Source organism: Pinus tabuliformis, chromosome Q (assembly GCF_031772625.1).
Source record: "Pinus tabuliformis cultivar Carrire ecotype Pingquan chromosome Q, CPIR1, whole genome shotgun sequence".
NCBI classification, from domain to species: domain Eukaryota; kingdom Viridiplantae; phylum Streptophyta; class Pinopsida; order Pinales; family Pinaceae; genus Pinus; species Pinus tabuliformis.
In genome coordinates, this window is record NC_142296.1 from 704127507 (window position 1) to 704142900 (window position 15394).

Here is a 15394-nt window from a genome sequence, read left to right on the forward strand (position 1 = left end):
GTAGTCGTTTAGCCAGTGCCGCAAGTTACTCGAGTTACTACAATCGGGAAAAACGAATTGGGGCCGTGACAATATTGAAATAGTAAGCTTCAGGGTTGAAATTAAAATTACAATTTGAGTTAGCTGAAATCTTTAGAGATTTACTTATTGGACTTGTGCTGAAAAATAAAATAAAAAAATAAAGAAAAATTGTTTAATAACATAACATATTTTAATAGATTGCAGTTGAAGAAATATATAGCCTTTGGAAAATAAATTGCTCACATAAATTCAAACTTGCATGAACAAAACCATGTAAGTGTACAATATCATATGCAAGCAAACGCATGACATCATGTAAAATTCTTGGTTAAACTGGAAACCTGGAAATACATTACGGTGAAGAGTGAGAACTTACACAACTTTGTGTACTAATAATTATGTTAATCCAGTGGACGATACAACAACATATATATTTGTCATTGGCCCAAGATCAAATTAGTGTGTCAAACACGAGCAAATAACAGTGAGTCTGGTAACCTGGAAAATTTCATGCGATACAAAAAATCTCAATCAACTGAGCTAACGAGACTTTTGTCAACTTTATGCTAATGCAAACCCTGACCTAATGATGACAAGTAGAATAAACACATTGGCTGTAGTAATCATCTCAGCCATTTTCTTAGATCCCCAATAGATGAAGGGGTTGTTTCTTCTCCATTGTTGCTTTCAGAGGCTGAAAAGTTTGATCTCTCTATTCTTATAGGACCAGGCATGCTCTTCAGGCTTGGGCTCCTCAGACTTGGGCTCTTGCGGGCCACAGCAGAGCTAGCCATTGAACTGGCATCTGTAGCAACAGCAGGAAACGAGAGCCTTTTCTTTACTGAACTTAAGCGTTCCTTTTCAGGAGTTCCAGGCCGCTGCCTAGGTGCACTCTGTGAACGAATTTTGGCTCTTGCAGATTCAGTGGCAGTCATGTAGTTAGGAACAACAGGTGAATATGCATAGCTATAATCATCATGTACAGATGAATAATCTAGAACAGTGGTACGCCTTGAACCAAGTCTAGGCCCGCTGGATAAGCTGGCGGGAGTGTGAATTTCTTCGTTGTAATTTGAATTTGATTTTCGCCCACCACATGATCTGGGACTTGCTGAACGAACATGTGTTGCAGATCTTGCAGCTGGTGATGGTGTTACGGGAGACTGATAATGATGGGATTTTCGACCAGGGGAAGAGAAGAAGCTATTTGGTGGGGGCTGTGAATGGTGGCGTGATCTGTTGTTTGTAGTTGAATTTGATCTTGCCATGTCGACTTCTACAGTTTTCACCGCTATTTCATCTGCACTTCTGCAGTCTTTTTCCACTGTTCTGCTTTCCCATGGCCTTGCAGCCATCCAGCGCTCTAGCCAACTCCAACCCCAATGGGCTTTGTCAGAATCGCCTTCTAAGAATGTCGATGCTCCTGCCTTTGTCCCTGACCTCCACAGCTATAAAACGAAAAACAGAAGAAGAAATTAAGAACTAGATTAACATTTTTCAATTGAATTTTGATAAACCAGGGCTCTGAACCGAGTTTGGGCACCATCAACATTGCACAAGCTTAGTTTCAGGTCCTTAGGCTGCATAGCATGAGAGAGATGTCGCTACATGGAATGGATTTTCTTTACAAAACAAAGAGAATGTATGCAACTTGACCTGGCAAAGCCTACGTATTTTGAAATGAAGAGTAAAGAATGTAACTCAATGAAGTGTAAAAGCCTACATAATTCAAAAACTATGCAGGCAAGTTCAAACATTTTCACCATTAGGTAAAGGTAAAGTAGTAGTTAATTTCCCCATGCAAATCATTGTGTTAGGGGTAAAGATCAATGCACTTATTAGGTTCGTTGTCTTAGGCGTAAAGATCAATGCACTTATTAGGCTTAACGGGCTGTATGAAGTTTATTAGGATTAACGGGCTTCATACATGGGTGTGTTGGATGAGAATAAAGTGATATTTAATGGACATGAGAATAAAGGTATTATTGGATAAGAATAAAGGTATTATTGGATAAGAATAAAGTGATATTTAATGGACATGAGAATAAAGGCATTATGATGAGAATAAAGGCATTATGATTGATGTAAATGCAATAAGCTAATTATAAACTAATTACCCCTTTACATCTTAGCCATAAAAATATTTACCTAACACGATGAGTCTCTAGCTTTCATGCTGTGATGAAAAGAGTGAAAATGCACATTTATATTCCATTAACAGAATAAAGTGTAAAACAAAACTGAAAACATACATTTTAACCCTAGACCTTTTAAACTGCTTTATATCATTTTAACATTGGATATTTTATCCCCTTTGGAATTAGGTGTTTAACAAATTTGAGGTTTTAAGAGTTACTTGAACTTTGAACAACTCTCTTTTGTCTGTTTGAATACATCATTGTCTGTACTTCACCACCATGATTGATGCATACTGAAATCTAACCCCTGTTTCCACATTAATGCTGGGAAAAACTTAAATGTTTCTGGCGAGCTTCCTTTTAAGAGCACTAATGTCGAGTGTATGAAGGCTTGAAGGATAATTCGAAGAGGTTCTCTACTTCTTGTTGACCTCTCTGCTGTTATTTATGAGTGATGCATGTTTAAAATCTGACATGTTTTTTCACTTTAAGGCTTGAGAAAAAATTCCCTTTTCCGGCTCCAATTGTTAAACTGTAAGTTTTGAAGACTAATAATTTCAGAAGAGGCCTAAGAGAAGTTTTCCAGCTCCACTTGATAAACCCTCAAATCATATGAAAGACTAAATAATTTCAGGATCCCCAACAGAAGTTCTCTAATTTCTTATTGTTGACCATTAAAGTTGAACTGAAACCTGTTCAGATAAACCCTCAAATCATATGAAAGACTAAATAATTTCAGGATCCCCAACAGAAGTTCTCTAATTTCTTATTGTTGACCATTAAAGTTGAACTGAAACCTGTTCATATAAGGTTGTTTCTTTTGTTCTTCAATTTGCAGGGTACTTTTGATCTAATTCCCACCCGGAGAAATTCCATAGGTACACACTTGAAGCTGTTGAATCAACACGTGGCACTCGTCATTGCACTTGAACATGTGCTGTCTCATGAAAGATGGCATCTATATGAATAATAACTTTCTGCACTTAAATAATTTGTAATCTCTTAGCATCTCAGAAATGACCAAGAAAGATGGCTATAGCAATATCTAGTTGCCTTCTTTTCCTGCACTAGGCTACAGCATATCAAGTTCTAAAAAAAAAGAAGTGAAGGCTGGGCTACAATGCATGCTTCTCTCAAGTCTCTCCAGTGACAACCATGGCTGCAAACATTTTACCAAGGTATTTTACAATGGATATTACTGCAGTCCAAAATGCTTTCAGAGCCTAACAAGATCTTACATGCTATTAGCACATTCATCTGTCCAAAATCCTTCAGGAGCCCAACAAGATCTAACATGCTCTTTTCATATCCAACTAAAGTTTGAATCTTTGGGCATTATCTAACTAGAATAAGTTTTGGAGTTTTTGGTAACAATTTGATAGTTTTTTATAAATCTTGAGTTTTTGTGGTTTATATACACCCTGAAAAACCCCAAGGCAGTTGCCTACTTATAAAGAATTAAATTTCAAACTTGTAATTCCAACAACTTCTTAGCCAATTCTGGACAAATTCCAGAGGAAAATATGCCCAAAAAAGCTTCAAAAAGTATAACAAATAGACTACAGCTTTCTAAAATATATGCGGTACCGGATAATGCTTGGAGGATACGCCCAGAAAAGCTTCAAAAAGTATAACAGATAGACTACAGCGTTCCAAAGTATATGCTGTACCTTCCCTTTGTTTGAGTTGCAATGTCATCAAATTAAATTCTGGTCCCTTCCGCTGTACAGATTATATTATTCCATTCTTGACCGGACTTTAAAAGTTTTGAACAATCACTTTCGAGAAATAAAGAAAATGAGAAGACGAGAGAAAAGAATTATTGAGACTAATAAAATCGAGGAAGTACCATTGAGTGTGTATTTTGAAATATACACAGTTGAATTAGTGGGGTTTCATGTAATTAATATAGCAGGATGCACATAAAGTCCGTGTCCACTAATATTATTTTCACGGATGCGTTAACTTAAATTTGGGTTAAATCAAAATGTAATGAAAAAGAAAATGTAATGTAATGTTCCCTGCCAAACAGTTCCATGCATACCTGGTGAGAAAATGCATAGGCCAAGGCTCTTTCTCGTTTTACTGCAGCCTCATGCTTGATTTGAGCTTTTGCTTGAATTTCCTCCACAGTCCTCGCACTCTCATCCCAATCTTCTTGCAAATCATTTCTCGAATGAGACTGCACCATACATTACGATGACACACTTTAACAAAAAATAACAACAGTACGAATATAAAATATACAAACCATGTATACTGCAGCTCAGAATCTAATTATTAATAAGGCTATGTGATTTAGGAGAAATTTAAACTGGTTTTCACTTGCCATAGATCGTATTTCAAGGGCCTCCTGATATCGTTTTTCAGGAGGTGGGCGTTGGGCAGACTGATGAGTTTCTTCGGCCAGACGAAGTCGACGATCCCGCACGCGCGCCTGAACTCTGACAAGTGCCTGCATGCAACGTAATGTGGTATTGGTTTGCTTTCTCACATTATATCCTCTTACCAGCGCCTGCAACCTCACAAGCCCCTTCAATGCTCGCAAAGCTCGCCTGGCCTGAACAAAATGAAATCAAATACAATATTCAAAATCCATTCTATACCCAAGAAGAACTCAAAGATTCCAAAAAAAAAAAAACCTATTCAAAACCAATATGAAGCCCAACGAAAACCAGGTACACGAAAATTTGAACCATATTTACGAATCTGGATGAATCTTTAAACATTCTTGAAATTAACCAACATGTTAATTACAATATTCAAAATCCATTCGAAACCCAAGAAGTTTAAAGATTCCAGAGAAACCTATTCAAAACCAATACGAGGCACAACAAAAACCAGGTACATGAAAAATCTGAACCATATTTATGAATCTGGATGAATCTTTAAACGTTCTTGAAATTAACCAATATGTTAATTAAGAAATTGGCGATATTCTTGTAAAACTCCTTGAAGGCTTTAAAAGAGGAAATCATCTTGCGCTTCAGAAATGGGAGCAAGTATTCATTTTTCGAAATGAAAATTCAACCACTGAAATTTCCTAACCAGATATCCTCTGAACGATGTCTGTATCTTGGTCGCCGCCCAAAGTTCTCTTGGATTTACTTCCCAAAGTTCTCTTGCATTTACTTCCCGCTGGTTCGAAGGTCGGGTCAGACGAACAACTTGAGCAGCAGCTTGAGCAGATGCAACTGCAGCTTCTGCAACGGCTGCGGTCGCTACAGCCACAGCAATGGCATGTTTCTCAACATTTCCAGTTACAGGCGCGACCTCATCTTGGCTACTGGTAGTCTTTTCCTTCGGATGAAAATCATCAACATCTGAAGCTGCCTTTTCATGGCGGTCATGGTGTGAAGATTTCCCAAAAGCCCATTTACGCTTCTCTTTTGGGGCTTTTTTTTTCTGGACACAAAAAGATCATTAGCATTCAATAAAGTATTTTCTTCAAAACATGAGAGCCCTCAAATGAAACCAGGTCCCAAGGCAGGAGCAAAAGCTAGTACCTACCTTTTCTTCTTTGCCTGCATCAAGTTCTTCGCCTTTAACTTTGGAGGAAAAATTAGATTTCTTTGAATCGCTGGATTCAGAATCCCTGGCATGTGATCTAAAAGCCCTTTTCACGGCTGTGAACCATGACCCTCCTTTCTTCCCCATACTAGTGCATTAATATTTCTTTCCTGCAACATCCGCCTAGAAAATATATTTCTGTAGATCTCTGTAGGAAAAAAAATACGAAGTTCAAAAATAAACACAAGAAAACAATCATAAACAGTTAAAGCTTATTCAACCGTTAAATTTCAATAGTGTTCAAAATACAGACCCAACTGGTACTTGTTGTGGCAGAAAATCTCACAACGTTTGCTGCACAGCCATAATAGCTCACAAGGTTGCTAAACTCTCTTTGAACTTCCAAGTCAAACTTTGGTCTAACCAGAAGACTCCTTCCTTTCCTTTGATGCCACCACTTTTGCAGATTCTGCTTAACAGTCTGAAGCAGTGACAGGCGTGCTGGGATCTCTGTGTCTGCTCAGCAAGTTATGACTAATGCAGGTACGTTTCATCTAAATATTAAAGAGTTCTACCGCTTTATGAACTATTATCCTCATTCAGACGCATTGAGTATTGTATTCATCGCACACCTCTCAAGCAAATGGCCTCTGGGTAGCTGCACAAAAAGTTGACAAGGCCACAGTTGTTTATATTGGTGTGGGGATTTTCTATTGGACAGTAATCAATGTATTGCATGTTCCCAGGGAAATGAACAAGAGGATGGCAGACCAGACATTTCTTTAACCAAGTTACACTATTATGCCCGCACATGTTCTATCCGTTTCAACAGTGACCATTTTTCCCTTTGTTGTTCCCCTCCCATGCTCAACATATGCTAACTGTACAATGCAGAATTCACTGCACATTAAATGCCAATTGAATAGATTTAAATCATTTCGTTGAAAATTGGATTATGAATATTGCAAGGTATTTATTTTTATCCAAGAAACCAGTTGATCTAGGTTTAGGCTCAATTTAGTTTATAAAAAATATATTCATGATTTTTTAATTATATAACAGTAACTTATTCCATTATAATTCCATTATGTTTATAGATACTTAATCTAAATAGCTTTTAATGGTTCTCAATGTTTTTTCATAATGAAAACATAATACTTAATTTAAATAATAGCTTTTAATGGTTCTGAATGTTTTTAATAATGAAAACAGCTGTAAAATTTAAAGATGTGTTTTGCATAATGAAAACAGATAAAATTTGAAGATGTAATTATTTAAAGTTGGATGGTGAATGGAAAATTAATAGTTTAATGGTAAAAAGTTGTTATTAAAATTGTAATTTGAAGATGTAATTATTTAAAGTTGGATGGTGAATGGAGAATTAATAGTTTAATGGTAAGAAATTGTTATTAAAATTGTAATGGGATATTTGATAAAATAATTTATTGGAAAAAAAATAGTTTTTTTTAAATTAGTTTGAGTTTTGTTTATTTAGTCCAGGGTTAGAGTTTTTTTTGTTGTTACAGTATTTTTATTATTGAGAGATTACAGATTCAATTCAATTATGTGGATATTTTAAGGGTGGGATTTAAGGAGTCACCAGTCTCCGAGATGGGTGAACCACATAGAAAAAAAATTAACTGTATACGAAAAATATAATTAAAAAAAATAGTTTAAGCCTAATTTATAATGTTAAATGGAAAAATTATTTATTTAATAGCAAAAAGTTGTCACCAAAATTAAGTTTGAGCTTAACTCAGCTTTAATCTAATATTAAATGTAAGAACTATTTGTTTAATTATGAGAGCTTGTTACTAGAATCGTGTAAAGTTCTCACTAACTTGAACAATCAATAAGACAGTTTTATCCCACAGCTGACTTTGTTTCTGTAGTTGTGTCAGCAGATATATCTAAAATCTTCTCTAAATTGTTTAACAATAAAATGTAGTAGTAGTTTACATGTTATATGTTTTGGAGTTTTCGAATAAAATTGTTTTGCCACTGATCAAAAACTCCAAAACATATAATAGTTAACCAAAAAACTCCAAAATCTCTATAATAGTCAGACAAAGTCATATATGTAGTCCAAAAAACATTTTAAACAACAACAACAAAAACTCAATTTAAACTTGTGTCAGATTCAATTGTAAGAAATTGTCACCAAAATTGTGTAAAGTTCTTATATATTTTGGAGTTTTTGAATAAAATTGTTTTGCAGCTTACTAAAAACTCCAAAACATATAATAATTAAACCACAAACTCCAAAACATATGTTAGACCACGCCACAGTCCAAAAAAACATTTAAACAACCAAAAACAAATCCAACTTATTGCAAATTCAATCGTAAGAAATTGTCCTCAAAATTGTGTAAAATTCAATCAAACTTGAACATACAATAAATCAGTTTTTATCATACAACTGAATTAGTTTCTGTAACTGTGTCAGCAGATACATCCAAATCTTTCCCAGATTGGTTAACAATAAAATGTGTGGTATAGCGGTTATCAAGATGGATTAGATATAGCATCATTCTGCAACTGACCTCTAAACACATCGGACCAAACTTGAGACAAATAAGGATTTCTGTGTATTCCTGTATCTGTCGAAGCTTACGACTGGAGCGACATTGTGGGTCAGTGTTTTTAAGGCAAAAAGTAGCCCATGTGACCTACCATATCGGGAACAGTGCTCACCGGATTCCAGAAAACGACTTTCCGTGACCCTTTCTTGGCTCGCGATTTAATTGCAGTAGACCGAAAATATGGTCACATCTTCGCTAAACTTTCTTTGACTCTTCACTGCGCTTAATTTGGATGTGATCTCCACTTCAAAATGGCTAGTGATAAGAATCCATACGTACCTTCTGTTTGGGGGCTGCGCTTTTCGGGAAAATAGTGTCACATTATTAAAGGCTGATTAGTTTTGAAACGGAGTTGTCTATAATGCGACTTTTTGAGATTCCGGTGACGGAATCCGGCGGAAGAAATTGAGATGAAATCATGATTTGTTGCAGTTAAAATGGTTTTTTAACTGCATATTCGGATTCAGCACCCTGAAAAACCCCTGGGACACTTTCATTGTGCAGAAACTAGTTATCAAACTTGGATTTCAATAAATTACTGCCGGATTTTCACCGGAAAAAAACGCCGGAAAGGCTTTCAAAAAGTCGCGTTAAAGACTACGGCGTTTTGAAACTCCTTTCCATATTTTGAAATGTTAATACCAGCGAAGACTTGAATTTTGAAATGTTTGTTTATTATTGGGTTACCTTCATGGCAAATTGAAAAGCATCCATCTCGGGCAGAAAACATCTCGGTACTTGAAGCTCCATAGCAGGCAGTCACATGGCTTCCAAAGATGTATGGAGTTAAATATGTGTAGCTTTCTTAAAGGTTCCGGGCCACGCCAAAAGCTGTGTATGATTGCAACCGTACATACATATCCATACCCATACTGGATATGAGACATCGCTGAAAGCATCAAATTAAAGGTCGCATTACTCAGTTGAAGTTGTCAAAGAAATTTTAATTTAATAACATAGTCTAATTACTCAAGGTTGTTGACTGTTTTTGACTTTATTTTTTAAGTGGATTTTAATAGAGATTTCTTGGAATGAGTTCAAATTTGATCATCTGCATAATTTTAGTGCTTCAAAAGAAATTTGGAATGAATTTAGGCTCTGTAATCTGCACAATCATAGTGTTCCAATAATTTTTTGACATATTTATTTTATTTATTTATTCAAAATATATTTTAATTAATCAAAAATCACAATATAATATGTAAAATGCTAAAAAAAATAAAATTTTCAATTGATTAAACTGTATTAATTTTAATTTACTTACATCTCAATATAGTTAAAAAAACACACACACAGATACATATAAATCTGTTTATGTTATAAAATTATTTGACTCATTCCAATCATATAATATATTTTAGTAGTTTAATACAATAGAGTTACAAACACAACAGTCTTAAACATCAATTTGATGTATAATTTGACGATAACATTAAACTTAAATTATTATTGTTATTTATATGTCTACAGAAAGTAATGATGATAACAACAACAATTAATAGTAATTTGTGTAATGATAATAACACCAACTAATAATAATAATAGCAGTAAAAGAAAGGTATTTGTGATGTGTTTTTATCATAAAATTATTTTGAAATTATTTTGCTCATTCCAATCATATAATATATTTTTAGTAATTAAACAACTATGAAGAGAAAATCACAAAGAAGAAAATCTTAATTTCTTAGATGTTAATTCAATCTCTAATTTGATGATATAACAATGTTTACCTAAACTAAAAACTTAATTTTAAAGAAATAATATTTTAAATATACATTTAATGAAAAATCATAAATTAAATGTCAGTAAATAGTTTGAAAAAAATAATATATAAAATAAAATAAAGTGATTTTTTTTTTTGTTTGGTTATAATAAAAAGTAGCATCTATGGTAATGTTGATGTTTATGGTGTATTAATTTATAAATAAATGATATTTATATCTATAAAATAATTAAAATAAATGTAAATTTGAGATTGGAGGCTTTTGTGAGAACATAATTTTTGATTTTGCATTTATGGAATACTCATTTAAATTTTTCTTGTCACCAAGCCATAAGTGGATTGCATTTCCATTTCCGAAATACTCACATTTAAGTTTTTCTTGTCAACAAATAAGTGCGATTGCATTTCCATTTCCAGAATACTCACATTTAAGTTTTTTCTTGTCAACAAACAATTAGTGTGATTGCATTTTCGGGATACTCACATTTAATTTTTTTTGTCAATAAACTATAAGTGTGACTCATCTTCAAAACATATATTAATTTATTATTATTATTATTATTATTTATTCCAACTTATTTTATTAAAAATATTCCTTAAAAATATAAACTTCTATTCTTATTAAATGTTTTTGGATTTTGAATTATTAATTTTTTTTACTTATAGTTAATCTACTTAAATTTGTTTAAATCTCGCAAAAATAATTTTATATAATAAAAATAATTTTATATTCTACACAAAAACTTAAAAAAAATTTTGACCTAAATAGTATTAAAAAAAACTATATTATTTATAATTATAATTTATCTCACCTTTAAATAATCATATGCTTTTGCCTAACGTCTAAATTTAATTTGGTACACAAAACAAAATATTGTTATTTTATAGTAGTCAAATTATTATTTTTCCCCGATAACAATGTGTCAAACATCATTTTGATATCTCATTTGACTTTCAAATTAAATTATTATTATTATTTAACCTATCCTATTTTTAGTGTGTTGTCAATAAACTAAATCATTTTAATTTAATTTATTGGGAATCTCTGTGCTTTGTCTTCATTTAAATTTGTATGACCAAACCTAAATTAAATTCCTTGGCCTACTTCGTAAACAACAATTATTCCGTCCATACTTCTGCTCGATAAAGAAGGGAATGGAATTTGAATTCATAACTAAATATTATTTAAGAAGAATAATTCCGCTCGTTCTTCGCCTTCACAAGGTAGGAAATGGAATCCATAATCAAAATAATGTTTATGCTCAAATCCAAAGTACGTCTTACCATCCAATGTCACATTCAAAAAAATCTATATGTGTCTCTGGAAAAGAGATTAAGAGATTGATATGTAAAAAGGGAAGTAATTGAATAGATGGAGATGGAAACTTGTAATATTTTGGAAAAGAATTTGTAAAAAGGGAAGCAATTGAATAGATAGAGATGTAAACTTTTAATATTTTACAAAATATTTGTTATCATTATTTTGGGTATTTAGTATTTAGTGTATAAAAGATTTTGCTGATTTCAATTATGGAGTTATTTTTTGTGTGATTTTTTGGAGTTTCTCATGAGGTGAAATCTTGATTTGTGTTATATGAACTACTTTTTCTTTACTGTATATATGGATTCAGCACCATTCAATTATTAGGTAAGTTACAATAATGATAAATAGGTATGAGGAAAAGTATAAGTTTATGAAAGCATTGTATTAATATTTTTAAAATATTAATTTATTTTTAAAATAATTATTAAGGATGATTAACATTTATTTTGATCAAAATGGTTTATTAATTCATAATGTAAGAAATTATTTGGAATTTTTTAGCATTTTGTTTCTATACTCGAAAAACATTAAGAGAAGCGTTCTAAGATCACCATAGTTTTGTTGATTCAAAAGATCAAGAAGATTGGTATTATAACAAATATTTTTTAAATTTAGATTGAATGTGAATATAATTTGGATAATCTAAAAGAAAGGTTTTTTTTCTTTTTTTGGGAATTGGCCAATGTCTAGTTTCACTTTGAAGCTCATGAGAATTTGTTCTTATTTTGAAAAAGTTTATTTTCTTTTCTACATTGTTCAAGACGTTTTTTTTTTTGAGGTCGTGGTTAATCACCTCCTAATAATATCTTAGTTTCATTTTTTTCCTTAACTCCTTACCACCCCACAAGTTCCCAAAAATTTTGATGTAATAATATTTTTAAGCTTATCCTTATTCATCAAAATGATGTTCTCCTTTATCCCCAATGGTATAGCCAAGATTGGGCATCCTTATGTCATCCCCACTTGAGTTGAAGGTAGTGATTTTGGCTAAAGTTAGAAGTAATTTTAGGAAACATTTTATCACCCATTCATGTTGTTTAACTTCTTCTTATACATAAGATACCTAATCATAGCCAAGGAGGATAGGATAGGGGTATTTCCTTTAATCTTATGGTCTACTCCATTATTCAAGTTTCATGACTTTTATAGTTAAGATCAATGTTGGTAGCATCATTTGGTTTTATTGTAGTATAAATCCAAGTGTTACATGGATTTTTCAAGATGTTGAATCCATTTATGTGTTCAAAGATGCATTTTAAAAAATAAGAAGTCACAATCTCACCCACAATTGCATCACCAAATTTTGACCAAAAAGACCAAAACATCTCTTATCTCTTAAATTTTATCACCAAATTTCGACGAAAAAAAAAAAAAAAAAACATGTCTTATCTCTTAGTTGAACTGCACCATTAATTGTTAATAAAATATACATATCCCCACATTAAATTTCAAATCCAATCCATCATTCTCACTCGAACATAAGGAAAAAATTAATAACCCAAGACCCATAGGCATTTGGAAGAGTGGAAGTTTACCTCATTACGGACCGACAGTTGGCTAATCTAGGTGGTGTGGTTTTCCTTAAATAATAGGATGAGTCCAATTTGAATTCATGCATAGAAACCACCGATGGTTGTCCCATCTATTGATTTGAAAATTAGATTATACTAGGTTTTCCCACTATTTAAAAAAGTGGTCATTTTTTCCATCATGGGATGGTTTAATTTTTCATGTTTAAATAATATAGATATAAAATGGTTTACTCTTGTAAATATTTAATAACATTATTACAAGAAGAAAAAAACTATCATTATTTCTTTAAACCAGACTATGTGGTAATGTATACCTATCGAAATAGTTTCAGAAATGGCATATGGGTATGAATGTTAGGGATATGCTAGTTTAGTTGAGCCATCTCATCTGGTATCTTTGTGACGTACCCAAGTTATATGGTTGTGGATACCTATTGAAATAGTTTTAGAAATGGTATATGGGTATGGAAATTAGCAATATGCTACTTTATTTGAGTCATTTCATCCACTTTCTTGCCGATGTACCGCATGCCTGGGTACACTCAAAAATAAAATTTCTTGGAAAAAAAATTGAATTCTAATACCACTCTTTAAAACAAAAAATAAAGAATCCATGCATGCTACCAACAAGCTCATGTAAATGCAAAAAAAAAAAAATAACTATGCAATGCAATTACTCAGGAAGTTACACAACATATACAAATAAATAAACATAGTGGAAATATAGGAACATAGAAAGAATTTATATTTTAACAAAATATTCACCAACCAACTACAAACCTCAAGTGTTCCACCCAGTTGTAGGCCATACGGCACATTCGCTCTTTGTTACAGGGCACCCCCAAGCTAAGGCTATGATACCATAAGGATGGGTGCCTAAGCCAACTCTATCACTCATAAACAATTAACTCTGAAGCTTTCTATGTGCACATAATTATACATCAATCATAACTACCAAGTAAGTCAACTAGTCCCATGAAAAACTCCACTTCCAATTCTCTTTCCCCTTCAACCTGTATAACCAAAGGAAAGGAATATCTTTCTTTGCAATGCAGTCCCTCAAGCTATTCCATTTCCCTCTAGGGATATAGTACTATTGGTTAGGAAATATTAATTCTAGAAGCTTCAGAGACTCACAACCATAAACAGCTTCACCAACAATGTCAATGTTGTAACAACACCCCTTACCCAATACCCAGAGTGGGAGGTAGTCACTATGCAAACCCAATCTTCAAAGTACTGTTATGAAAATGGGGTATAATTTTTTTTACTTTTCTCAACTCCTCTATACTCATAATAACCATCACCATTGCATTCATATCGTTGAGACGAATCCAGTGACATAAAAGATTTCCTCATTCTAACCTCTGGATAAAGCGATGTTGCCTCTCAATAATATGGCCTTGCCACATGGAAATCCACCATTGCCCCATGTGGCAGTTGGGTTCTTGGACCAGTCAGAGTCGACCTTCTCCGCAACACACACTTACACTTTTTTCCAGGTCTGATCCCTAACTCCCAACCATACTATTAGTGTGTGTCATGCCTGCAATGTCCCGCATGCCACATGTGCTCCCCTAGCACCAATAGAAAACAACCATGGTCGTTTAATGGTGAAGTCATCGCACAAGGGCCCCAACAGCAAACATGTACATGGGTTATAATGGATTCACTCCCCGGGATGGGAAGTAAGGGAATACCTCCCATTAGAGCATCAATGACTCATATTATCCTAAGGGGGTCGAGCCCCTTTTTCCCAATCCACTGCAGGCACCCCCAAAAGCGATTTTCGGTTCCAGTAGAACCACTATCGCATCTCCAAACACACGTTGCAACACGGTGGGGCTCGTCCCTCTTGTCATCCCAATGTTGGAGTGTCGCTTCATCCTGATGCCCTATTTCCCAGTGCTCTTCCTTACTACACCAACTTGCACTCTCAAGCCCATCACAACAAGTTGATCTTTTAGGTGGGACCACCTTCCCACCAATTAGAGTGCAAGCTCAGCAAATGCGACATGACTTACATTATCCCGCCAGCTTGATCCCGACGCTCACTTTTTGCTGCCCTTTATACCTCAAGGGTGAGACCTTGGGGTCTATGTGGGCTGGTGGGTCTCACCTATGCACAACATTACCTCTAGTTGACCTAGGTGGTTACCTCACCACGTCACCCCGACACCTACACCCAACATTTGATTATACGCTCACTTTTGTTAATCAGTCTGGTGGACCTCTTCCTTGACATGTGGGTCGATGGGACACGTCATCTTGACACTTTCCTCTGATGCACTCCTCATTCCTTCGAGTTCTCTGCATTGGGTTGTCTTTTCAGGTGGGGTCATCTTCCCACCAATTGATCGTCTACACCTGTGCGGTCCTACCATGAACACTCTTACGTCATCCCGTTAGGCCTTACTTGTGTGTTCTCGCACTTCCTCTGGGATTGAACTATTGAGCTACACTGTCTTGTAGGCACTACCTCCAACCAATGGTAGGCCTGTCGGGTTTGCGTGTCAACCAACTCATCCTGATTGACGTCATCCGAGTCAATTCCTTTGACAACG

General features: G+C 34.1%; 1 protein-coding gene across 1 annotated transcript; it reads right to left on the reverse strand.

Annotated features, from left to right (window-relative positions):
* Nucleotides 1-332: 332 nt before the first annotated feature.
* Nucleotides 333-6533, reverse strand: LOC149221497 (protein IQ-DOMAIN 17-like). Its single transcript, XM_089385126.1, has 6 exons — nt 5983-6533; nt 5670-5877; nt 5208-5564; nt 4489-4719; nt 4204-4341; nt 333-1469 (listed from the first exon to the last, which is right to left on the reverse strand). Exons 2-6 carry the CDS (start codon nt 5814-5816, stop codon nt 645-647), a joined length of 1698 nt encoding a protein of 565 aa, XP_089241252.1. The 5' UTR covers nt 5817-5877; nt 5983-6533; the 3' UTR covers nt 333-644.
* Between the last annotated feature and the right edge of the window lie 8861 nt (nt 6534-15394).